The sequence below is a fragment of the Taurulus bubalis genome, assembly GCF_910589615.1.
Source record: "Taurulus bubalis genome assembly, chromosome: 19".
Lineage (NCBI taxonomy): Eukaryota > Metazoa > Chordata > Actinopteri > Perciformes > Cottidae > Taurulus > Taurulus bubalis.
This window is the reverse complement of record NC_136607.1, coordinates 10,869,157-10,894,481: the sequence shown is the minus strand read 5'-3', so window position 1 is coordinate 10,894,481 and position 25,325 is coordinate 10,869,157. Positions and strand designations below refer to the sequence as shown.

Here is a 25,325-nt window from a genome sequence, read left to right as displayed (position 1 = left end):
AGGAGCTACTTAATAAACTTTTACATGATTTATTAAGCATCAAGTTTGCAGTAGCATAAAATGAAAATATGTATGTCAAGTACAATCACTTCAACAATATGAAAAGTTTTTAGTCAGATTAACCTGAAAGACATCTGTTTCCTCAAAAGATGAACCGTATGACCATAAATTAGATGTATTTCAACATCGCTGTTGTTTGACTGTATTTTAAGGTCTTTCCATTATTGTGTCAACACACACACACAGACACACACAGCTTCAGGCGCTGCATGCACAGGGTGAAACTTAACTACTCACCTAATTAACACAGGCTGAAGGTCCCCCCTCTAATTCTAGCACCTTTAACCTCAACATAAGAAGCGGGTACTCACAAGAGAACCTTGACCCTGGTGCTCACTGCCGCAAATACAGTACACACATTTTCATCTTCTCCAATTTGGTCTTTCTAGTTGGATTTTTAATGTATGAGCAATCGTGACCCTAATCTTAAACCTGGACTTTTTTTTTTTACATGGTCTGGTTAAACTGTATTCATCCATAGAATCGTGAGATATTTGCAGCAGAGTGTGATTATACTTTTTTAAACATATTTGTTTTTACTGTAGAAGTTGAGGAACACGCACTGGCCATGCTCTCTCTCTCTCTCTCTCTCTCTCTCTCTCTCTCTCTCTCTCTCTCTCTCTCTCTCTCTCTCTCTCTCTGTTTATTCTTCTGGTGGTGCAACAGGCCCCAGAGCCCAGAGGCAAGTCATGTTCTCAGGGAAACGGCAACTCTCCACAGAGCTGATATCAAAATAGTTTAAAATGTGAATCGTCTGATAGTTCCCAGTGAGCGCAGAGCTGAGCCAAACACTTCCAGATCACCCAGCCAGCAGAATGTAAACAGAGCCAGCCGGCTGGGAGAAAGCAAGTGAACCTGTTGTGTTCTCGTCATACAGCGAGCTTGGATTTGGTATCTATTTTTTTAAGTTATTGGAAAGGAGTGTGTGGTTTTTGCTCCAAACGTCAAGGGTGCGCAGGTGGTGACTCTGAAATACTGAGGTGAACCAGACGTCAGTAGAGTTATTTCTTATTGTCGAAGATGAACAACAGTGAGAAAAACAATGTTGTAACTTTTATACAATATTGTATGAAATTAGCGTAGTCTGTAAAATGCTGCTCACGTTACTGCAATGTCTCCAGTGTCAAAACCAATGCCCTGCCTGCTCTCATCAAATGTCTATCAAATGAGGAAAAATGCCTCCTCAAAAAAAAAATTATGAAAATACTAAATTTGATTTAAGTGATATTTTTACAGACAAATACACTTTTGCACTCTGTACAAATTATCATTTTTGGGGGGCTTGTTTCTGAGATTGACCAATGAGTGACATTTTACTTTAACTGCCCCTAATTAATATATTTATGAGCAGTATATTATACAAACAATGCAGTTGTATGCATTGTTTTGTTCATCTGTAACTGACATTGCTCTGCTGCAAATACTCTTATTTTGTGTCTTTATTTCTTTATTTTACATCCAATGTCAGGGAATGTCCTGTTCTGGGGAAAATGTAAAATTAAATAAAACATTCACAAAACGTAAAAGCCGCTTTAAGCACATTTTCAAATAAGTATTAACGGACAGTATTTCTCCCACAAAGACATAAATAACATGTTATAATTGTTGTATTGTCATTAATTATGTGTTTATACACCAGCCTCCATTTATGGGCGCCCACATAAGGAGTTATAACTGTTGAACAATACGCACTGCTTACAACAACATTATAGTGTGTAGTAAAGTAGTCACTGCTTAGCTTATAAAAGCTTAGCTTATAAAGGAAATGTTGAAGCATAGTGTTGCACATAAAAAAAATCATAAAAACCATAAAAGCTGGTAAAAGGGGTTAAATTGTAGCGCTCAGATGTATCATCAACATCTCAACTAAAGAAAAACATATTTATATCTTTCTCAATGTATTATTATATATTGTTACAGTAGTTTTATATCAACCCATTGGTATATCTGTTGTTTCTACATAAGATGGACTTATTTTAAAATCCACATAGCCTCTCAGAACATATTAAAGCACATTATTATAAATGATTGCTCCTCTTGAATGGTGCACTTATGAATAGTATGCTGGACTGCTGGACTGTTGGCAAAGGACGTTTAGGGAAACACAAAACAGAGAAGCCATTATAGAGGAAGAAAAAATGTTTCTGGCATTTTATCAAATGTGAAAATGTGTGCGTAAAAAATGAAATTTACAAATAAGTTTGATGACAGTTAAATGTTATGGCCTCGAAAAATCTTGTGAATCTCAATTTGCTGGAACTCTAATTTTATCCCCTGAACATGGACAATTCAATTATCTTCACTTGTTTTCTTGCAACATCCTTTGATGTATTCTATGTGTTTGTGTGTGGAGAAATTCTAAATGTGTACAGTATACTTTCAGTGCATTTGTGATTTGTTGCATTTCAATATTTGTGTATATGTGCGAGCGCGCCTGCATGCTGAAGGAAAAACAAATCTTGCATAAAGCTTGATTTTTACCTTCATTTGTTTGCGCTGGCATTCAGTACATGTTTGTCAAGTGGGAATGCCAGCATGTGTTACCCAATGTAATGAATACATTAATTATCATCATCATGTCCAGTATTACGATGTGTGTACAGTGTGTGGGGTAGATGTAGACGAATGTTTGCAGTTTTGTTTACAAAGCATATTTTTTACTATTTGGAGCATTTTTATGGTGAGTTCACATCTGCTAACCTCGCTTCAAATTTGCCCTTATCATACAAAAATATATATTTGAATTCCATTCTCTTGTTCCTAGATTTTCTCTTGAGCACTAACAAATCAGTAAGCCAAATATTATGTATCCTCATCATCTTTGCAACAATATGTCACCTTACAAGTCACTTAAATGCTTAAAATATCAAACACAAAACAACTGTTTACACGGAGGCAGCATCTCTAATGTTTGATCCTCTACAACTAAATGAAGATTAAATCAAAAAAGGACAAACTGCAAATTAAAAGAAAATGTTCCTGAGCATGTCTGCTTGTTGGGGGTTTGTGGGCTTTGCCTGAATAAGCACTGGAACTTTCCAGCATTTCTTTTCCTTTTTATTTATTTTTTGTCTGCGTTGTTTTCTCAGTATTGCAATGCATCACTTGACATTACCCAAGCAAGTTTGAGCTGCAGCGCATCAGCTGAAAGCAATTTGGTCCAGAGTGCAGCTGCCAGGCGGATAAGACTTTCCTTCTTTCGTTTACTTTGAAATGTTCCTTTTTTTTCAACATCCAAAATACACAAGGCAGCCAAATTGCTGACATGTGTGAGAGGTGCAGCGAGACTCCTGCATTCTTTCATGCCCCACTATGCAAAACTCCACATTGTTTATTTAAAGAACACTGAACACTTTAGCACTATTAAGAAACATGTCATATAGTAAACTAAAGGTTTCCTCTCAGGAAAAATCCTTGTCAGTTTATTTTTCTTTTGCAAAGCGTTATTTTAGTTTTGACTCACAAACTGCCTGCATTCACAACGAAGCAACAGTGTTGTCGCTTGGCTTATGAAGGCCAGTGCGGGACCCTATGGGTTAGGGGAGCCTGGAAGTGGTGTGATTATGTGTGTTGAGGCGTAGACGTGTGAGAAAGGAGGACTGGACTGTCTCTTTGTCACTCCCTCACGGTGACCCAGACAAAACAACACCGCAAAGAACAGAGAGGTGAGAGAAGCTGGTGTTTCCTTTGTGTCTGCCTCGGCCGGATTTTAACTCTAAATCCAACTAAAACAAATAAAATAAATAAATAATAAATATTCAAAAAGCATTCACTTCCTCTCTATATATATAAATATAAATGTATGGTTGGGCTGCAGCCTCACCATGCAAGATGTTTCCAGGAATAAACAAAACATGACTCAACATGGCCACAACACCTGCGGCAATGAAATGTAGCTCTCCCCCTGTGGCTTATTGTGGACTGCAGACAATTACAGAACAGCAAGAGTCTGCTTTTAATGCATGATGGGGTTGAGAGCAAAATCAAAAATGACAAGTGAGGACCGTACCGTGACACACCATGATCTGAGTGGAAAGAAAAGTGCAAAGCAGAGGGGATGTAAGGTCTGAGAGACACAGACAAGGAAAAAGGGCAAAACTTGACATGTAGCCTAAACCTGGGATGACAGCCAGAAGACAGGCTGTGCGTCAGTGTAGGCGCAGTGGTGGTGGGTGGGAGGAGGACGCGGGAGGGAAAGAGGCTTCGAGAGAGAGAGAGAGACGGGAGGGCCCGCTGTGACTGATAGCCCACCAAGGCCTCCGAGTGGCCCAACACTGGGAACAGCTAACCTACCTTGACATGCGTAGGAAACCCAAGACTCTCTGAGCCCTCTGTCGGATAGGAGCCACCCAGTGAAGCCCCGCCACAACTGTGTAGCCCGAGCCCCTGTGCGTCCTTTTTAACTAGCTTTGTTTAGATGAGCGCACGCCAGAGGAATGCTTCAGTATACCTTGCAGAAACCACAAGCACAACAGCATTAGAGCGACATCAGCTTCCCAGCGCATGGGAATAAGTCAACTCTGGCTACTAGCAAGATTATAACTGGCTGGAGTTCAGTGTGGGTGGGTGGGTCAGTGTGTGTGTGTGTGTGTGTGTGTGTAAATGCATGTAAGCTGGTCTGTGTAGTGAGTGTGCATACTGTTTGGATATGTCCTTTGATGCTGTGGTACTGTCAGAGAGATGAGGGTTGACAAGAGTAAAGTGACTCCTCACTCCTCAGCAGAGTAGAGCGACTTGACGAGACTTGGACTCGAGTTGGATTTGTCTGCTGTGAGACTTGGCTGCCAGAATTGATTTGATTTAAGAGTTAAAAACAAAAGGTTTCAAGTGTCACGTTATGATCTGATAAATAAGACAAGGCCTTCCATATGAAACAGCTTGATTATTTGAGACAATGCATTGAAAGGACTAGAGGTCAAAGCACAGGTGTAATTAATAAAGTTAACGATGGCTGGTGTTGTGCGTACGGGGAGACTTGAATAGAACAGAGCCATCGTTAATGTTATTAGTTATACCTGGGTTTTTCAAAATGCCTGTTGTAAAAAAGGACAATAGCTTCAGCTATCACTCATATTTGTATAGAAGTATTGGAGCAAAAACCTTGAATGTATATTTTTGTATCATCCTTATTTATTTGATTTGATGGAAGCTAACAGAGTAACACATATAGAAAATCTAAAAATGCAATCATCTAATTAAGGGGACTGTGTTTAAGTCCACATAAAATAATTATATTGGATTAATACTTACTTAGCTGTATACATTTTTTGTTTCTACAAGAAGTACAGTAGCACACATGGACAAATGCACAAATACGTCACTGCGTAACTAAATCAAAGGAAAGGATGAATGAAGGTTGGATGTGTATATATACTCCTATTTGGCTAAGTTTAAACTATTTGGCTGAGAAAAATAAGGGTGAGACGAGGACGTTTATTTGTTGGTTGTTTTTTTGAGGAAGAGCACTGAAACACAGTCTGAAATAAAGCAAATGACGACAGTATGAAGGAGAGGACGGGGAAGAAAATGATTGGATGTTGGCACGCAGGAAAAGGCAGTCTGCGGTAGACTTGTAAATAGCTGGAGGGACAGAGAGATGGAGGAATGGAGCTATCAGCAGAGGAGTGATGAAGGTCTGGGATCAGGCCAAGATAAACACAGGCCAGCCCAGAAGGAGCTGCAGCACCACAAACACACACACACATACACACTCTCTCTCTCTCTCTCTCTCTCTCTCTCTCTCTCTCTCTCTCTCTGTCTCTTTCTCTCACACACACACATACACACGCACATATGAATTTTACACACACATATATGCACAAATGCACAAATATACCAACACTCAAGGCTGCATGGAGCGCTTTATATTCATCATACACCCACATCGAACAAACCCACTCATGCATGCACAAACGCCTGTAGACAAATAAACATTGCAGTGCATGGCTCCCAGACCACAACTTCTTGAATGTTAAGCGTTAAGCTGTGCGACAACAGCCTGAGCTGTCATTTGGACGTCTCGTTTCATCACATACTTCCCATTAGTCCATTTGCTCAGATACCACAGAGTAAACAGCAGTAAAAAGAAATGGTTTGAGTTATATTTTTAAACACATGGCATAAGCCGAGTTAGTCGAGCCCTCGGAAAATCCCTCTTAACGTCTTGGTGGAGTCATTTAGAATACTCCTCCAGCCCTTACCATGAGAAAAAAAACTTTGTGAATAAATTCTCAAAGATATAATTGCCAGCTGTGTCCTGTAGATTTAATCACAAACACTACCGGTAATGTGCGTGCTTGCATGTGTCTTTTCTGCTACGCATTGGTTCAAGTGTGTTTACCTGCATGCCCACGTGTCAATGTGTGCAACTGTGTGACTGATCTTCGTTAGTTTGCTGCGAAGCGAGAGCTCTCTTGCTCCGTCTTGTCTTTGACCAACTAACACCTTGAGTGAAGCCTTAAAATGTTCTCTAACTGTTATCTTAAGCGCTGCATTGAGAGGCATTTGGCAAAACTGCAGCATGAAAGAGCAGCTGTGAAGCGTGTCTGGCTGGAATGCAAAACACAAGTCATGGTCATCACTCTGTCACCACACAGAGGAAGGTGTGTGTGTGTGTGTGTGTGTGTATGTGTCATTTATTTTCTGATAATTTGAGCAAGGCACTAATTGATATATGATATTAGTGTGAAGCAGGATTATAAATAAAAAAAAGAATCCATCCTAAATAAAGACAAATTAATATAGAGGCTACAATCTACATATCTTAAATATCATGTCCAATGGTATAGACAGGGTTCACTCGTAGTGCCCCACGGACAAATATGACCCAAATCTGCAATTTCCCTCAGCTCCACCGAGCTTTATAGCCTCTTTCAGCTTCACTCTTTTGGTTCACTCTCAGCAGGCAGCTGTTGCCAGAGAAAAATTGTTTTAAGATGAGATTGCACACTTCCTGTCCAGCGCCAAATGGCAGACAGACAAAGTAAGCGCTGTGTTCGTAAACATTTGAGCATTTAGCAGCCAAAGACTTCGCTAAAAGAAAGGTGAATACTGGATTTACATGTGTTGGTTGTCTATAAACACGACTCCAAATGAAGCCCCGTATCCGCTGGATATGTAAATAGGCAACAATTTGCAGAGACATAAAAAGCTTGTTTCCACTTTCCCCAAGTGGCAACATTTATTTTAGAAAAGTTCTTGCAGGTTTAAAACAAAAATGTAGAGTGTAGCATTTAGGGGGATCTATTGGCAAAATAAGTTTTCTTCTGTATAATTACCTGAAAATATATATTTTTTGTTTTTGTTATCTAAATATGAGCCATTTATATCTACATACGTTGTGGGTCCTCTTCACAGAGTCCACTATGTTGCATTACCATGTTTCTACAGTAGCCCAGAATGGACAAACCAGATGCTGGCTCTGTTGTACAGGCGTTTTCACGTCAGCCCTCGTAGTTCTCCCCATAGTTTAAATTGGTTTCAATCTGCAACCTCACTGGTTAATAGATGCCGCGAACCTCTACACACTGGCCCTTTAAGATTGCATCAATAATCCTCTAAAATGTGATATTGTTCTATTTTTACCTAAACATTTGCTCAGTCTTGGCCCTTTACCATCAAGTCTATTTTGTGTAATCATTATCAAAACAGCTCAACTTTGGAAAATACTGAGATTGCTTAGCACATGTAACACCAGACATGTGGCACAGCTAAATTAATTTGCACATCCTCACAAAATAAGTCATGATGTTCTGTTTCAGGTAAATGCACCTGCATGGCTCTTCTCAGAAAACACAAAGATTAAAAGCTGCTGTATAAGTGAGCACATGTGCATGTGTGAGTGTGTTTACCCTTTTGAAGCTCTCAGATTATTAATCTCCACGAGTGCCGGTCCTGGATGCAGTGGTGGTACTTGTGGCGTGTGTGTGTTTGTCTTGTTTTATACAGAGAGCAACCGGCATGTCAGTTCAAAGCCACCCTGTCCAGCATGAGGAGACATGAAAGCAGCACTCAACAACATGTTCAGTCTGAAGATCACAGAGTGAAATGGCGAGGAAGATTCACCATCATAAACAAATCAAACTCACCTTCATTTTAGAGTTTGTCAAATCAAGTGCACCCACATGTTAGGGGCTCTTAATGGCATGGATGCAGCCGACGTCTCGTGGAAGAGAGGTGTACTGTAGCGTTATTCTGATACGAAAGTAATGCATTGGTACTGCACTCCAGAAAGTGGGAATTCAATAAATGTCAATGGGTCTATTTTTTATTTTTTTTATTAAAATAGATGCATTTATCACAAATCTGCTTTGGGAAATAAATAGCGTTCCTACTGACAATTTCAGTTAATACAAATTGACTGTTGAACCTTAGAAATGAGTTCCTCAGGCTGAACACAGAGAAGAGAGAACCAGCTCATCACCACTTCAAGCATTTATTATCTCCAACCTGACGCTGAACAATGGGAACATCGACAGTCTTGTGTTATGAACAAGCCAGGTTGTTTGAGTATTTTAGCGCACCGGGCTCCCAGGCGGGCTGTAGCTTTGTGAAAGCGCTGTATTGTATTTCTTTCCTGTGCCAAAGCCCGTTTCCTGTGGCGGTGCGGTGTCAAGCGATGACCCTCCGCTTCCTGCAAGTCGCATGGAGACGGGCCTGCCACGAGCCCCGGGGCCTCACCGCCAGCCACTGAACAACCTCTGAGACCTCGCTCTGTCTGTCTGCCTGCTTTCAAGTCATTACCCACCTTGCCCTTTTTGGATCTCACTTTTTCCTCACCCTGTCTCTCGTTTCCCTTAATTCTCTACCTCCCTGTAACTTGTGCTTCTTTTATTTTACTCCAATTCCCTTCGCCCATTTACCTTCTTCTCCAATATTTTCTGATTTGTTACCTCGTCTGTCCTCGTCCCCGTTCTCCTCCATGTTTCCTTCAGTCCACGCCTCCTTTCCTCATTGCATCCCTCCTTCCCTCCTCCCTTTGTCCTACTGTCCAGGTCAGACGAGGGTCTGTCAGGGGTTTCCTGTGCAAGCCACAGGTCCAGACCACACCTTACGAGGGGATTTCTGCAACGATCAGTGCCGCCCTGTAGAAACAAGGAGACGTGCACACGCATGTCTGCATACACACACAAAGCTACACTGTACACACTGAAAATATAGGGTTCTTTTTGGCCGTACGCTGGTGACTGTGTTGAAAGGTTGTCTGTAGGATGAAAAGAAACTTGTGGGAAAAATGTTGCAGACGTGTAGTTTAGAAAACACATTCGACAGAAATTATATCAATGTTCCATCTAGAGTAAGCAAACCCAAAAAAGCTCAAAGTGTATTTGTATATATTCTGTATAAAATCACAGTGACCGACAAAAGATAGCCGTCGACCTCTGAGCCATAAGTCAAGTCGGTCTTTTGGTGCACTGAAACAAGATGTTTTTACAACATAAGCAAACACCCGAGGGCTACATCCCTGCTCCTGAGTATGAGAAAGCTGTCAAATCAGGCAATATTACTGGTCCCCAAAGAAATCAACCACATGGCACATGGGTTAAAGACTCAACCTGCCTGACGACTACAGTGGAGCAAATCAAATCCCGCCTTCGACTAGTAGTGTAGTTTTTAAACAGCGTATGTGCTGAAACAAAATCTGAGCATTTATGGTAACTTATACTTCAACTTCTTGGCAGTACGTGAGTGGATGTCTGTGTGTGTGTGTGTGTGTGTGTGTGTGTGCGTGCATTGGCACCGTCCACTATGTTCCACAGGCCAGCATGTCTTTGAATTGGCCTCTCATCTCCTTTGAATGAAGGACACCAGTACACGCTTTACTGTGGATCTCTGAAATGACTCCCGTCGTCTTCTTCCAGTCCAGGTCGGAGGCAGGAAGTGAGCTGGCAGGAAAAAGAGGAAGCCGGAGCTGCTCTCTCTGGCTGCAGGTAATGACCCTGAACCCTGACCTCCAACCTCACCCTTCATATGTCTGACAATACACACTCTGACAAAACACAGATGTGCAAACACGATGGCGTTGCCTACAATTTGACGTTATTGAAGGAACTGCGTCTGGCAACACACAACCTCAAATAGCTGATCTTTCTGACACACATCTTTGTATTCTGTTTTAAGGCATCTGAGTTTTTAATAGATCAATAAAGACATTGAAATCCAGAATTATAATCATCTTTTTATTATTTGACAACAATAACAGCATGTTGCATTTGTTCACTCATTACATTTACAGAAGTGGGCGAGAAAGCTGTATTCATGGACTTTGTTAACGATATCCATCTTTCCTTGCTTCCTTTATCAAACTGTTTGACGACGGCGGAGGTACAGCTGATGAAAAGACTGTTGGGACATAAGCTCTATCCAAAAACCAACTCGTGGACCTCAATCATTGAAAAAGGAGCCAAAACTAGGATCCGTATTCCAGAGAGATTTAAATCTTTTGAAGTATTGCCGATGTATCAATGATCACACGTAGGGGAGATGTTTTTGGACAGAGCCCATGGCTTGGAAAGGTGACTGACTTTCTGGAGCTGCCTCACCAGCTCCAGAAGAATAACCTACTGCCATGTTTGGAAGGCTCCAGTTTACCCTCAATGGCTGGGTTGGCTTCAGGACGTGGTCTAGATTGGTAGGGGTTCTCAGGGAGGGCGCGCTGGGTCGCCACTTTGGTCACCTACAAAAGAAAAGGACACATGCATCATGTTCTTTATTTAAGTCGGTGTAAACGCTCCGAAATGTTTTTTTTTTTTTTAACAGTCATCAAGAGTGTTTTGTTTGCATAAAAACACACAATTCAAATGATTAGGAAATAAGCGGTTCAAGACTAATGTTAGGAAGTTAAACTGGTCACAATCCGTCTTTAGCTATTCTACATTGCTGTAACAATTCTCCTTCAAACAGCTGTATTTATTCAAGTTTGTCTCCAAACAGCTCCTGAACAGAGCATGAACACATCCTATTGGAACTCAATGGAACCTCTCTTAACGTTAGCTGTTAGATCTCGATAGTTAAACTGTGTAAATAACGTGCAGCAGCCAATAGGGGCAACTCCTCCCATTCCAAAAAAAGGCTGATTGAATGAAGTCTATGAGAAAATGACCCCACACTTGATTTATTAGTAAGCATTCTTAACATGAGTTAATGGTGTCAATAGCTAGTTTTAAGTCTTATTCAATACAACACGATGTTCAGTTCGTAAATTATGGTTCATTTAGAGTAAAATAGAGCATAAAGCCAGGTATGCTTTAGGGAGTTGCTTCCTTGTGATTGACAGGTAAAGTGATATAAAGTCAAATTTTTGTTCTTTTGTTTCCCTGCGCATGTGTTGTTGTCTGGCAAGTGCAAAAAAAGAGTTGATTACAGCCATTCACACCCTCCCAGGTTTACCCATATGTCTTTTCAAAAACTACTGAACTGAATGTCTACAAATCTATTGTCAAGATCAGTTATGGGTCTTGTGTTGACTGCTGCTACCTAATTAAAGCTTGCCATTATGCTACGCAAGCCCCTTAAAAATGGCAATTTGATGAAACAAAGCAAAGCAACATGAAATGCGTGATTTGTCTGCTCAGAACTGTAGCTGAATGAGACCCTGACGCAGATGCAATCAGAGCCTCTTTCACAGCCCATAATCAGCCAGAATAGAGCCCATCAGACAAGCTGCTCACATTGTCAATGCAGTCAATCCCCCATAAATCTCACCTTAGACAGTTCTCCCAGCGCGGGTCTCTGCCACCCCAGCTTATCAAGGGCGCAAGTGTCGAAGGCTTGCTGCTGCTTGCGGCAGTGCCGCAGTTCCCCCAAGTTTGAATAATCCAGACAGGTCCAGTACTCCGTGAAGGACTCGGCGCAGCTTCCCTTGATTTGCCTATAAGGAAGAGTGCAAACAGAGATTTCAAATAAGAATAAAATATGCACGGGGAAAATTATAAAAGTCCAGAAAACTCTGTTTCTGTGCATGAGCTGGAACTCTTCACCTTAACAAAGCTAATGCAAATTAATATGTTTAAAAATATATTGTGACTGATATTGTGAGAAGGAAAACTGGTATAAGGGTTGAAAAGATTACGGAATTGCTGAGATTGAAAATTCACACTGTACCCATGCCAAAGACTTCCAATAAATTCTGGTTTACGACAAAAAGGTATCTGAGGTCTGCATAACAAGAACTTTCTGAACTGATCATGTGAATAAAGTTATTCTAAAAGGTTGCTGGCAGTTGCCAGAAGCACCTAAGAATCAAACCAGGTCCTGGGTGCAATTACAGCTTTTCAAATCTTTCCTCATTATAATAATTATAGGTATTGCTCTCTTTCACAGTAACTCTCAGTTTATCTTTGGGGTCAGAGTGTCGGTTGTTTGTTTCAGCTATAAATTAGAGGGCATGTGTTTTTGAGAACCAGAAACACAATCTGTTTTAGACAGACAGGCACACACAGACGCACACACACACAGGCACACACACAAAAGTATCTTAGTTGCTGTATGGGCATCAGATCGGGATAGAACCAAAGCTCAGTCCAAAACGTTCAGTAAACACAGACCCAGCAGTTCAGAGTGAGGAACCCCAGACCACTTCCCCTAATAGCCCCCAAGGGCAGTTTTATAGACACAATAAACTCTGTATTTAACTTGTTCATGTTTTAAAATGAACAACCCTTTGATACTCTTTTTCAGATTACTGTTTAAAAACATAGCACAGAGAAATTACATTGAGATGTCGTTGCTACTTCTGTGTTTGTGTCCATTAAAGTTATTTAAAGTTTGACCAAATAGATGTACATATTTTTCTCCTTTCTTAAAAAATTCAGTTTTGTCATGGCATGAGGCACAAACTCACCATAAAAAGAGCATGGAGATGTCCTTTCTACTCATGCATTGAGCTTGGGTCTACTTATAGACTACACCACTGTGCAGGGTTTTAATCATGTTTGAAAAAGTTTTTTTTTCTTAATTTGTCTTCCGAATTTTTCGGGGTATTGAGGAGAATGCTTCTTGTATTCACATTCACAAATTCTGTTAAATAATCACTCCTCTTTCCTTCCATTAAGATACACATCGGAACATTAATGACACCATTTCACCTGGAATTTCTTAAAAACAAGAAAATCAGAAGACTTCAAATTCAGCCACAAATACTCGCCACTTAAGGTTCAGAGCACATATAGTACAAACACTGAACAAGCCAAGGACAGATGTGCTATAAACATCTGTACCAGAACGACCAAGTTATCTTACACTTCCCTTATCTTTTCCTGTAAAATCTGGTTGCTCACCTCCATCCCAGATGGTGCACTCACCGGAACCTAATTTTCTCCCAACGCTTTCTTTCCTACCCTTAAATAGCGTTAAATAGCAAGCTATTATACTTGGCAAGAGAAGACTGGCATTTGCATCTGCATCACACTTCCGCCAATTGCCAATGGAATGGAAAGCTTATTACCAGGACAAGTTGCAGGATAGGAAACTGTGTAAACTTAACAGCTGTAACCCCGAGGAGAACAGCTGTCCAACAGCAGTATTTGCAACCTCAGGGCTCATGTTCTACCCATATGTCCATCACAGAAGGAAAAAAAATGCAAAAACTTGCTGTAAACCTCTTTTGACCAAAGTTTCAAAAGGACTCTCAAACTCGGCACCCTCTAGCTGGCTCCAAAGTCCAGCCGCATCTTCAATCACTCGCTGACCATAACATTTGCAGATGCCCGTATTGTGTCTATATTGTATGTACATTTTCTGCCGAATCACTAGGTTTCTAGTATATGTACTGCTACCTACATTTCTGATTACTCTTTTGTACTGAATCTCTAGAAAAGACACACCACGTATAAACCTTCTTGAAAGACTGTTTCAGACATTGTGTCTCTATATACCATGAGTATTTGGCGCCAAAATTATTTAAAAGCCAGGGTGAGAGTTACCTGAAGAAGTTGAGTGCACACTCGTTGACTTTCCTTCCTTCTTCTAGACACTTTCTGGGGTCCTTCTCCTCCCAGCGGCAGAGCATGAACTCCTTGTTGGGTTTGTCACACTCGGAGCCATAATGGTGGGCAGCTGCCTTCAGCACTGCAGAGGACACATTGATCTGGACCAAAACAGATCATAATTACAAAATAGTAGATACACTAAAACATTTTAAGACATTTTTTTGAGTCAGGAATATTGTTGTGTATCCTGACATGTGTTCCATTAAAAATAAAGAATGTGTTTGAATCTGAATATTGGGGATCAACTTAGTGTTCATCCATTTCAGAGACAGTCAGTAAATGTGTAGCCTAACTGGGAGCAGCTAAACTGCTAGGCTAGCTAAAATAGGGAAAAGTGCAACTTGAAAAAGTGCATAAAGCCTGCTTTGTTGTATTTATTGATTTTGAACCGCAAAAATGAAAAATAGACTGTTGCAGCTATCAGTTTTGAGCTATTTCTTTGAGGACAACCATGTATTACTCTGTCCAGCATCTCTTTACATTATCTGATAACTACAGGAGTGTTGCCAGGTGCCAGATTGTGTTGACCTCTAATGGTAATTTCAGGACAAATATGATGGAAATGTTTTAAAAATGTAAACTGTACTTTATGCAAAGTCTAATCTCATACACTATAATCAATATGCATAATGTGTGAATACAATTAAGTATATTTAATTAAAGCTAACTTACTATCTTCATAAGTAAAAAGGAAAATAATGTAATATGTCCTTGGCAACACAACATCGCTTCAAATATACAACAGCATAAAGTCCAATATTACAGTGCAATTCTAAATCTATTGCATTTAAAATAAACGTGTACCTGCACGACTTTTGTTTATTATTGCATTGAGGTCGCCATATTAGTGTCGGAAAAGACACAACAAGGTGCTGCCAGCTAACACCTGACTTCCAAGGACAAGATCAATGTGTCAAATAACACTGCTGCTGGCATAAACCGGACAGATTTGTTTAGGGGCAGACATCGTGAGGTTACTGTCACCAAAAGGAAATAAAGAGCTAAAGCGGGCTATAAAGAGAGCTAACGTTAATAAAAACGTTAACGCTGTTAATGTTGTCAAGGTAGATACATTCACGAGCTTAAGCTGCTTTCAGAAAAATTAATGCGGGTGGATTGATTATACATTTAGATTATCTAACTAACGTTCATCATTGCAGAGGCAGGGTACACCGGTGGCAAAAGTTATGAAGGACTGAGTTAGCGTTAGCGAGCGGCTGGTTAGCTAGCATGTTCTGCTAGCTATCCTTTCCAGTCAAGCTTAAACAAAACCCCCGCTGCTCACCTCGTCCACCTTCAGCTCCTGAAGGGAGGGCATGTCCACTGGCGCGGACATGGCTGCGTGCCTGTACAGTAAAACAAACGCAGAAGATCAAATGCAAAACATTCAAGGTCCTCGTCTGTCTCCAGGACGAGCGACGAGGCCGTGAGGAAGGTCAGTTTGGTTTACAGCGGGCTGTCAGCTAGGAGGCGCGTTCTGATGACGCAACCGAGAGCGCGGACACTACCGGAACCGCTTGTGCCATGCGCGCGCACGTCCACGAATAAAGGAGCTGTTAAAGTGTTGATACATGTGTTAGTTGTGTTGTCTCTTTTTGTTTCAAATCGAGAAAGTTGAAATAATAAACTGTGACAAACGATGAATATCTCTTAACTGCACTGTTGCCACGTTGCCATGGAGACGAGACACTTAGCCATTCTGCGCCGTTGCCCAGTTGATAAAACAAAGTGTATTGTGCTTGTTTGTTGATTTTGAGAAGACAGTTTTTCAAGTCAACGCAGTAATGGAGCTCATCGGAAGCAGTTATAAAGGAGAAACAAAAAATGGCAGGTAAATGTATTTTTCATCACCATAAAGACAGCAGGATAACTAAATGAATGAAACATGGTGGATTCAGTTTACCTTTGCTTTGACGATCAAATGCACTACGTGACCACCTCTTGTTTTACCTCAGGATGCATGGAAAAGGAGAGTACACGTTTCCCACAGAGACCAAGTATAAGGGAGAGATGAAAAATGGGATGTTTCATGGCAAAGGAGTGCTACACTTTCCAAATGGAAGTACATATGAGGCCACCTGGGAAAACGGCAAAGCTAAACAGGTGTGTGTGTGTGTGTGTGTGTGTGTGTGTGTGTGTGTGTGTGTGTGTGTGTGTGTGTGTGTGTGTGTGTGTGTGTGTGTGTGTGTGTGTCAGAATATATGCATCCACATGCTTGACTGTGTGTTTCACATTGGTTATAGTTGGTATTACATCTGGTCCCTTTTAGCAATCACTCACCATTATTGTCGTAGTTATTAGGTTTCTCTTCTTCTTCTTTTTAAACATTCACTTCACTTCTGCTCCGATGCAATCTTTCATGGGCTTTCGCCACAACAGCGGTCACTCCAATTATTATCATCATTTCAGTTGCGGCTTATGTGGAATTATAGCAGTTCTAAATCATGACTAACCGTGACCCAGACTATACCCTGCACCTGCACCTGCATCCATGCTAGCGCAATAAAACCCATTCCCATTAAAAACAGACCATTCAGACTGGACATGATATCTGGTAGATTATAGGTCAACTTGCACCTCTCCCCTCCAGGCGTCAACCTGTATAACATTTTTATTACCTCTACCGACCAGTAGGGGGCGACTCCTCCGGATGCAAAAAGAAGTGCGATTGTATAGAAGTCTATTTGGAAATTACTCTACTTCTCACTTGATTTATTCCCTCAGTAAACATTGTTAACATTAGTATATGGTCTCAATCGCTAGTTGCAAGTCTTCTTCAATACAGCATGATTTTCATGACAGACGTATTCTCAGATGCCGAACTCGTGGCTTCATAACGTCAGTCCACAAACCAATGTGTGACGTCACGATGACTACGTCCACTTCTTAAATACAGTCTATGCCCCATAATAATGCTTCTCCCCCTTAGGGTTTAGGACCCTGGATATGTTATCAACCAAATTACACAAGCATTTGAAGGGGTTGTGATCCTAAAATGTTGAGATGTACAGTGTATATTAATATATGAGATGCCTTTAAAATACACTCTAGTAAGTAATGTTTCAATATAAATGTTGTTGTTTTTTTGTAACTGTCTCATGCAAGTAAACTTGGTTTTACTGCAGACATATTGACGCACAGTTGTAAATAATACCGATGACCAAGGCTGAGTTCCACAGGTGTTCCCGGACCCCGGTACTGTGCATGCTGGCTCACTGATATGGGTTGATATTCTTCAGTGGAGCTGTAGCATCTTTCATGTAATACCTTAACCCTGTGCAGCCCCAGCAATGACCAGTCTAAATGTCTGCCGTAAGAAAGGTCTATAGAGAAGACAATGCTGAATCTAGTTTATGTTCTCACACCAGCTGTCAAAATTACAAATTACCCCCTTTAACATGGGTTTTCTCTTCTTGATGTCCAGCCGAATATCACTCAAAAATGTTTTTTTTAAATAAATAATGGCATTTTCATGATTGCAAATGGTCAGTGAAAATGTTGTAATGCGTCCACATTTTGCAAAATTGCTGAACAATGTATGTTTATTTTTCCTTTTCAATAACAGTTATATCATTCCTCAGAAAAACATGCACGCACACGCACACACACACACACACACACACACACACACACACACACACACACACACAAATGCACACACAAAGTGTTTGCCCAAAGGACATATTTTTCCTCTTTCTCCTAATGGTTTATATCTATGCAGACAGTTTGGGTTTATATCTGCTGAGGTTTTGAGATATCCCTCTCTACGATTTCCGCCTTAATCCAAAGACAATGGAAGACAATTACAATTATTTTGTGGTCCTTAAAGCACTGAAAAGAAACATTTGAAAACCTCAACAGCAATGTGGTTCTCCAGACGTGGACCATGTCTTGGGTGCGTAGGACAGGATCACCTCCAGACCTTTCTTTTAACAGTTTTCACAGGAGCTACTTTCTGCCAAAGACTCGTCCCCAAAGAAAACTGGCAACAGGGAGGTCTGTGGATTGTCTTGAGTAACATTGTTTCTGCTGTTGAGTTTTGCAAATGAAACTCTGTTGTATAAGGGTGGTGGAAGATGTAAATATCATGAAATTATGGCATAGGACATTTAAGCTATCTCCATTTCATCACAACATAGAGGTAAGGGACATTTTCTTTGTAATTTGATTTCCCCATTGTGCTTCCTCAGAATGGGTTATATACCTTTGCTGATGGTCTGAAGTACCAGGAGAAGGACTGGGACTACTGTAATGGCTACGACAGGCGCTTCTACAGTGAGAGGTGCAACGGACTCAGACCTGCAGGTTGCAATTAATTTATTTGCTTACATTATTCTGTATTTTTGTACTGGACGTGTGTCTCAAACAGCACGATAACTAAGCTGGCGTGGCATCTTTTTTGAGTTAAACCATGTTCAAGATTTTAGAATTTTACTTGTATGAGCAAATCACAAGACACTTTAACTTAGATGAAAGCCATCAGAAAGGGCTGGTATTTAAATACAGCATCATCATAATTTGGACTTGTGTTAGTATTTATAACGATCTGTAAGATCGCCGTTTAATACAAAACAACTGTTTTGTTCATACAGGAGAATCTCAGCTAACTGATCTGCATCCGCCACGCGTCATTCCTGATGGATGCTACGATTGTGGGGATGGTTTCTATGACCCCAATACCAGAGTCATCTCCTCCCACACTGGCAGATTCCTCAGGAATGCAGGTAAGACCGTAAATATATATTCCACTGTTGTAGCCCTGTGACACCAAAGATGACTGGCTTACAGAAGGTGTGTCTTCTGACATGTAACCCCTTCCTTTGATTCATAATAACAATCATTTGTCACTAAACAGTGGATACCTTCGTACCTGGACATATTTTGTGAACTTTGTACTTACTGTGAGGTGAACCAAAGTACCCCAATCCAGATATGAAACTCACAATTTGACAACATCAAATAAATCAAATGTGCACCTCCATTTCTCACAGCTTACTTCGCTCTAGTTTGCTCTAGTTTCATTTTTTCTCCACTAATTTGCGGCCAAATTGGCTCCATCTGAGTGTGGAGTAATATCCTGGCATCTTAGCCTTTTGTGCCAAAGAAAACGAGAAAGATGAAAGTCAAAAGCAAACCGAAATCTACACAGCTTTTGGTCCAATAAAGCCCCTTGGCAGTGATAGATTGCTGTAAGTTAAATGTGTTTGTATAGAAACTTAATATAGAAGTGCCACTGATCAACAGCGGTGTATTTCCAGAGCCTGCTTTAGTGCTGTCGTACAGTATGCACCTATGGTCAAGCCAATGGTTTGTTTGAGGGCTTTGCCGGAGATGATCTCTTAAAGTAAAGATGACCAGGCACACGGCTCTAGGGTAGAGTGGACAATGTAATGTATTGGGGTTGTTTGTTTCTTTAAATGCCACACTCAGTGTTTGATTTGAAAGTAATGCTCACTCAGGCCTACACCTCAATACCAGCCAAGTCAGTACTGAGGGAGCTAATTTTGCTGCCTTGTCAAACAAGATAGTAGCTCTGTTTAAAATTATGTCTACTTTTCAACGACTCTACCTTTCTAAGAACAGGCCACAGAAAAGAATTTACTGAAAATAATTTGAAACATGCAACAGCTTGTGTATTGAATTTGTTTCAGGCAGGACCCTTTGTCTTTGCCCATTTTTTTTTTTAAATAACTGCTTCTCTGAGAGCATATCGACATATGGGAAAGATTTGATAGCAATGAACCTATAGTGATGTTAAATGGATTATCCCTGGATTCTCTGATGGAAGATTATTGCTACAAGTCATCTGATAAGCACGCTTCCTTTGGCTATTGCAACGCCCCCCCCGCCCCCCCCTTTGTTATTTGTCAAAAGTGGAAAATTCAAGACACATTTTTCCACTGAATGGGTGCCCAGTTTTGGAGCTCCTGATTTGAAGTGTATGTGATCTGTCAGGTGTCCAGATAGGAATTGCCAAATTCTGACATCCTCTGCTCGTCATGTCTCCTATAATTGCACACCAATGGACAATGTTGTGAATTAGGCAGCGGGTAATGAATGCGATTCTAAAAACACATCTTTTGGCTCACTACGGTTTGGTCCAGTTTTATTGTGTCGAAGATTTTTGATGTTACCGGGTTTTTTTTTACTGACAGGGCCCCATCTGCTTTGATCACAGATACATGCATGGGGGTGTTGTACAAACGTACAGGACCCTTTGCTTTTAATAATACAGGAAGCATTCAAATCAGGCTATATTTTGTACTTCTGTCACAGTGCGTTGTCAATGTCTGGCTCCTCATCGGATGATTCTTACAGTTTTTTACCTAAAAAATGCAGAACTGTGACAATATATGATTCCTGGCAGTATGACTCACAAGGTCCTTGTGGGGAAAACATATTTTTTGGAAGACCATTTGTATTCAGATGAGCTACTTGCAACTCGATTAGTTTTACAAGCATACATATCTCATTAACATATGTGGAGAGAGAGAGAGAGAGAGAGGAGAAGATCGACATCCTCGCCAGATGTGCATGTGTAAGCAGACAAAAAATATGTTTGGGGATTTTTTCCATTATGCGGGTTGTTCATCTTCAAGACAGCTCTGGTATTGATCAGTGACAGAGAGAAAGAGAGAACAAGAGGAAAGATTTTTTTGGGGAAGTTGGGATGAAAAAGAAGCGGAACTGAACGCTCTCCAACAATACTCTGACTTTTTTAAATGAATATGGAGTCCAACAGGAACTCTTTAATCGATGCCTGCCTGTTTGTGTGTAAGTGTTGTGTATATGTAGTTTATGCCACATATCACGTCATACACAACCTATATGTGCTCTCTCTCTTTCTCTTTTCTTGAGAAGAATGCTCCTGTATCCTGCAAGGATTTATTTTTCAACCCTGGGAGGTGAAGGCACATTTGTCAGAGTGGGTGTGAAGACAGAATTTATTGCCTCATGGCTTCCGCCCAGGATGAGGACTGCAGGGATGATGGGACACGGGGAAGACTCACCCTCTCAGAGGGAACGTCTGCTGCGGCAAGGAAAGAGGAAGGAGCTCCCCATGTAGCCGTGACAACTGGTGGATGTAAGACGAGGAGGCCTCATATTTAGAGAAGTTACAAAGAACGGGTTCAAACTGCAGAGGATTCAACTTTTAACCGTCTGTTGCTAACGTCGTTGCTCGGATATATCAGGTTAAACTATTACGGACCTATTGCAAAGTCCTGACCTCCTTAGTTACTGTTGCTCTCATGGACAAACAGCCCTCCGTGGCATGAAGCCAGGTTGCAAAACAATAGGATCTGTTGCTAATATTCCCCCAGAGGTTATTGATTATATTTAAAGTTGAACAAGGAGCTGCCTTGCCGACAGCATGGATGTGCTAGACCTGTGTAGAAATGTGGCATGATGGAGGAAATGGAGGTAGTGGAGGAAGTGATTATTAAATAGGTTCCTCCCATCACAGATGATGTCCAGGAGAAACACATCCATGCTGTACCGATCCTGTTTCTACATTTACCTTGATGAATTAATTCAAAAGGCCCATTCATTGTAGGGTTGGTGGTTTCTTCCACATGCTGAAGTATTCTCAAGACATTACAATGAATGTAATGCAAACAATACGAACAAAAAGGGGATGTAAACCCTCTTTCTGGCCTGTTCAGCACTTTAAAAACCCATGTATTTCACTTTACTTGTTGGTTTTGGGCAAAGACCAGGAAGCATTTACACAGATTAGAGTCGTCACCGGGCGTTGGCCAAAATTACTCTACCAGAAAATTGTGCCGTCTTTGTAACCAATAGCTGATGACAAGTGCCCTCCGTTAGTTACACGGAGGGCAGACACAGAACATTACTTTCTATATCTCTTTGTTTGGGGAAAAGAAATGTGTCTTATAGGGAGTTAAATTTGTTTTCTGATTAAATCTAAGGAAAGATGTGCCATTCACTTGCAGAATCACACTTTATTTCACATCTACAATTCCAAGGTGCATCTGGGTTTGCAGCCTTTGCCTGGTTTAAATGGTGGACTTTTAGAACATCTCTAAGAAAGTTGTCAAACGAGGAGGCAGACAGGTCATTTGGATACAAAGACACCTTCTGCAATATACAGAAGACCGAAAGAAAGGAATGTCTGAGTGTGTGTGACTTTGTGGTATGCAAGTGTGTGTGTGTGTGTGTCAGTGATGAGTGAATGCAGGTGCTGAAAGATGAACATTCAGGGATCACAGACTTTGTTCCTGGCTGACGTTCTTCTCAACTTTCTTCATGAGTGTCCAACCTCCACTGTACGACCACAGCAATGTATCATTCCTTATTACACTGCAGTGTTTCATCTCCTCCGCTCTTCTCTCACTGGAGGGGTGTAACCCGGGGAATCTGAAATGAGGCACCAGACAACATTGCAGTACTTGTTAAATAGCATATTAGTTGGCATAGAGGATGAACTAGCAAGCAAATCAATACTTCCATACATTACAAAATGCTGTCAGGCAACTATTGAAGTTTGAAGAACGACATTATGATATGATTAAGTTTTTCAGAAAGACGCCAGATCATTACAATAAACATGTGCTTCCACTTACTACCACCTCAACGTGTCACAGTTAACCAGCCAAGCTTAAATAAAGCCAACAGATTTCAACACAATGAAACGATTACTGTTAAACCTGAAACACGAATCACATCATCAACAAACAACTCTTAAAGGCTATTTTTATCCGCTTCACCCCCCAAACTTCTCGACACATAATTGTACTTAATTTGTCATTGCTGATGAAGATTGTTACTCAAGTTTGAAGGTAGAATATAAAACATAGATGCATAAAACGGCAATTAAAAAAGACTGAGAGGAAAGATACACAGGCCACATCTGCACAATCAAATCTCCACCGCGTACTGATTGAGCGTGTTCTGTTATTACAAACAAACACACACACACAGTTAACCGTGTGTGTGTTCTCTCTTGGCAACAGTCTGCGGTTGCAGCGGTGCAGGAGGCGGCAGCAGCTCCAGCAGGGGCCATGTGTTGCCATATTGTTTGTAGCACTTTCCTGTTTCTGGAATAACCGCTTCCCTTTGAAACCCCGCGCAGAAAGAGTTCCACTCAGAAAACATTCCACTGCCAAGGAAAACACCTCTGGTGACCAAACCACGGCCCCTCCCTTTGTCCCCGTCCAGCGGAGGTGTTTCACAGGAGATAAAATCAGCCGAGGCCCCGGGGAATGGAACATATCCTCACGCTGCCTTTCCTGAAACTCTCATTTTTCATTTTAGAAAACCCAAAAAGAATCACCATGAAACAGGATTCACATGTTAATCCTGTGAGCTGTGACAGATGGATTAATATTCTTGAAGATCAGTATCTCGCTTTTAAAGCTAGAAACTGGAAAAGCGCCGCTGTTTTCTGTGATGTCATCAAGAGAAGAAGAATAACAAAAGCCATGGCTATAGTCCGGTCGCACTGAATTGAAGAAAGATATATTTGAATGTTTATTTGAGCTATCACATTCAGATACGTTGGATTTCACTTTGGTGCCTGAATTTGGAAACCACATGTGATTATAGCACATAACTATGCCTTTGGATACTAATACTATATCCAGCAGAATGCAACCGTGTCTTATGCAAATCACTAAGGCACAAGATTTATTCTTTAAGTGGGTCTGTATGTGTGTGTGTGTGTGTGTGTGTGCATGTGTTAATTTGCAGCCATTAGGCTGGAAGGAAACACTTTTCCCTCTGAGTGTATTTTAAGGATTAAGATAAACAGACGTTAACAAGGTGCCATTATCGCTTCCACACTCTCTCTCCTGTTTACGTTGCAAAAAAGGTCGTCCATGCAGGTTGCTACAGTCGAGATGGATATGAACCAGAAAACGCTTTCCAAAACAAGTGTAGCACGCTGCACTCTATTGAAAATTGTGGTTCTGAATTTCTCCAAAAAGTGTCAATACTCGAGAGAACCATATATTACTTGATGTTTAGTTATGTGTTCTGTTTGTATCAGTCCAACTACAATATCCCTATCACAGAAAGGATGAGAATAGTCATTAGATAGGTCTTTAAATGAAATGTGTTAACTTGCAAAAACTGGTAAATCACAAAAATGCCCTGCTGTCCTCCAATTGTAGGAAATTACCTAAAAATACCAAACACCTGTGCCCTCAAATAACCCAAGGTACCAATTACACATGACATAAATCCTGAGATAAACGCTGCTATACTCAAGAGGGCAGAATTACAGCAAATATGAAAATGTCCCAATCTAATTCTCATTAAGGCAGGTTGTGGTTGGTGGCTAATTGAGGTCATCCTAAACGTCACGATGTGTATAGGCCGCAATAATTACCTTCTCCGCTAACAGACGCGTTCACGGACTGCTCGCGCGGCAGCTGTCCGCGTGTCCGGTGCGTTCAAGTGACCTCCCCGATCAGAACAGGTAGAAAGGAGCGACAGGCCCAGAGAAAGAGAGGAGCGGGGTGTTTTATACTTGAAGTGGCTGTTGGTGTTGACGCCTGGCAATTACACACAATCAGTCCGAGAGCTGCAGACCTGCTCCCCCCGCACAATGGAGCCCCGCGCGCAGTGGAACCTGGGGGTGAGGCCCGCGCGCGGCTCAAGTGCGTGCAGCTGCGAGTTCTCCGGAGAAAGCTCACTTCCCCCGCAATTAGCTACTCATTTCAGTTTTAACAATGAAAAACTGGTTTATTATCAGCTCCTCTGGCTGTCGTTTCGGTTTAAAAAAAATTGGCGTCCACTTTTTGGGGGTTATTATTTATTGGTGTCTGAAGTGGCTCTGAGAAGTTATTTTCTCGTAATTGTCAGGCTTATCTTGATTTGACACATTTACCCGAGACTTGAATGCCACTTCACTGTCGCAGCCTCGCGCACAAAATGACCTGTGGTGTAATTATGCAGGCTACTGCTTATTGGAGTTTTTCAATTAAACGCTTTACCTTTACACCTCAATCTGTGGTTTGTATTGTTATTCTCATTTAATCATGGGTCAAACGTTTTATATATATATATATATATATATATATATATATATATATATATATATATATATATATATATATATATATATATATTAATTCCATTACTATTAACATCACGGTAATTGAAATTGAAATCTTTCCAATAGATGACTCCGAACATGACTGGATAGTGTTGACCTGTCGTAAAGCTTGGGATGAGGTTGACGTTGATCGTGAAAAGTCTTTCGCAACTGGACCGGAAAAGACCAGCAATACCAACGGAGGCGTTAATGAATAG

General features: G+C 40.9%; 2 protein-coding genes across 2 annotated transcripts; one reads left to right on the top strand and one right to left on the bottom strand.

Annotated features, from left to right (window-relative positions):
- Positions 1 to 10,217: 10,217 nt before the first annotated feature.
- On the bottom strand, positions 10,218 to 15,488 carry ndufa8 (NADH:ubiquinone oxidoreductase subunit A8). Its single transcript, XM_079235013.1, has 4 exons — positions 15,334 to 15,488; positions 13,983 to 14,146; positions 11,764 to 11,929; positions 10,218 to 10,735 (listed from the first exon to the last, which is right to left on the bottom strand). The coding sequence occupies exons 1-4, from the start codon at positions 15,382 to 15,384 to the stop codon at positions 10,598 to 10,600; spliced, it is 519 nt and encodes a 172-aa protein (XP_079091139.1). The 5' UTR covers positions 15,385 to 15,488; the 3' UTR covers positions 10,218 to 10,597.
- A 344-nt stretch (positions 15,489 to 15,832) lies between these two features.
- Positions 15,833 to 25,325, top strand: morn5 (MORN repeat containing 5; the record flags this gene model as incomplete). The annotated part of the gene is made up of 5 exons (XM_079234941.1): positions 15,833 to 15,879; positions 16,004 to 16,151; positions 18,239 to 18,353; positions 18,641 to 18,772; positions 25,195 to 25,325. 5 exons carry the CDS (start codon positions 15,833 to 15,835, stop codon positions 25,323 to 25,325), a joined length of 573 nt encoding a protein of 190 aa, XP_079091067.1.

Coding starts and splice junctions, on each gene's coding strand:
- ndufa8 (XM_079235013.1), bottom strand. CDS start 15,384: ATGTCCGCGCCAGTGGACATGCCCTCCCTTCAGGAGCTGAAGGTGGAC. Junction 11,930..13,982: donor TGTGCACTCAACTTCTTCAG/GTAACTCTCACC, acceptor TCTTCCTTATAG/GCAAATCAAGGGAAGCTGCG. Junction 10,736..11,763: donor CGCTGGGAGAACTGTCTAAG/GTGAGATTTATG, acceptor TTTCTTTTGTAG/GTGACCAAAGTGGCGACCCA.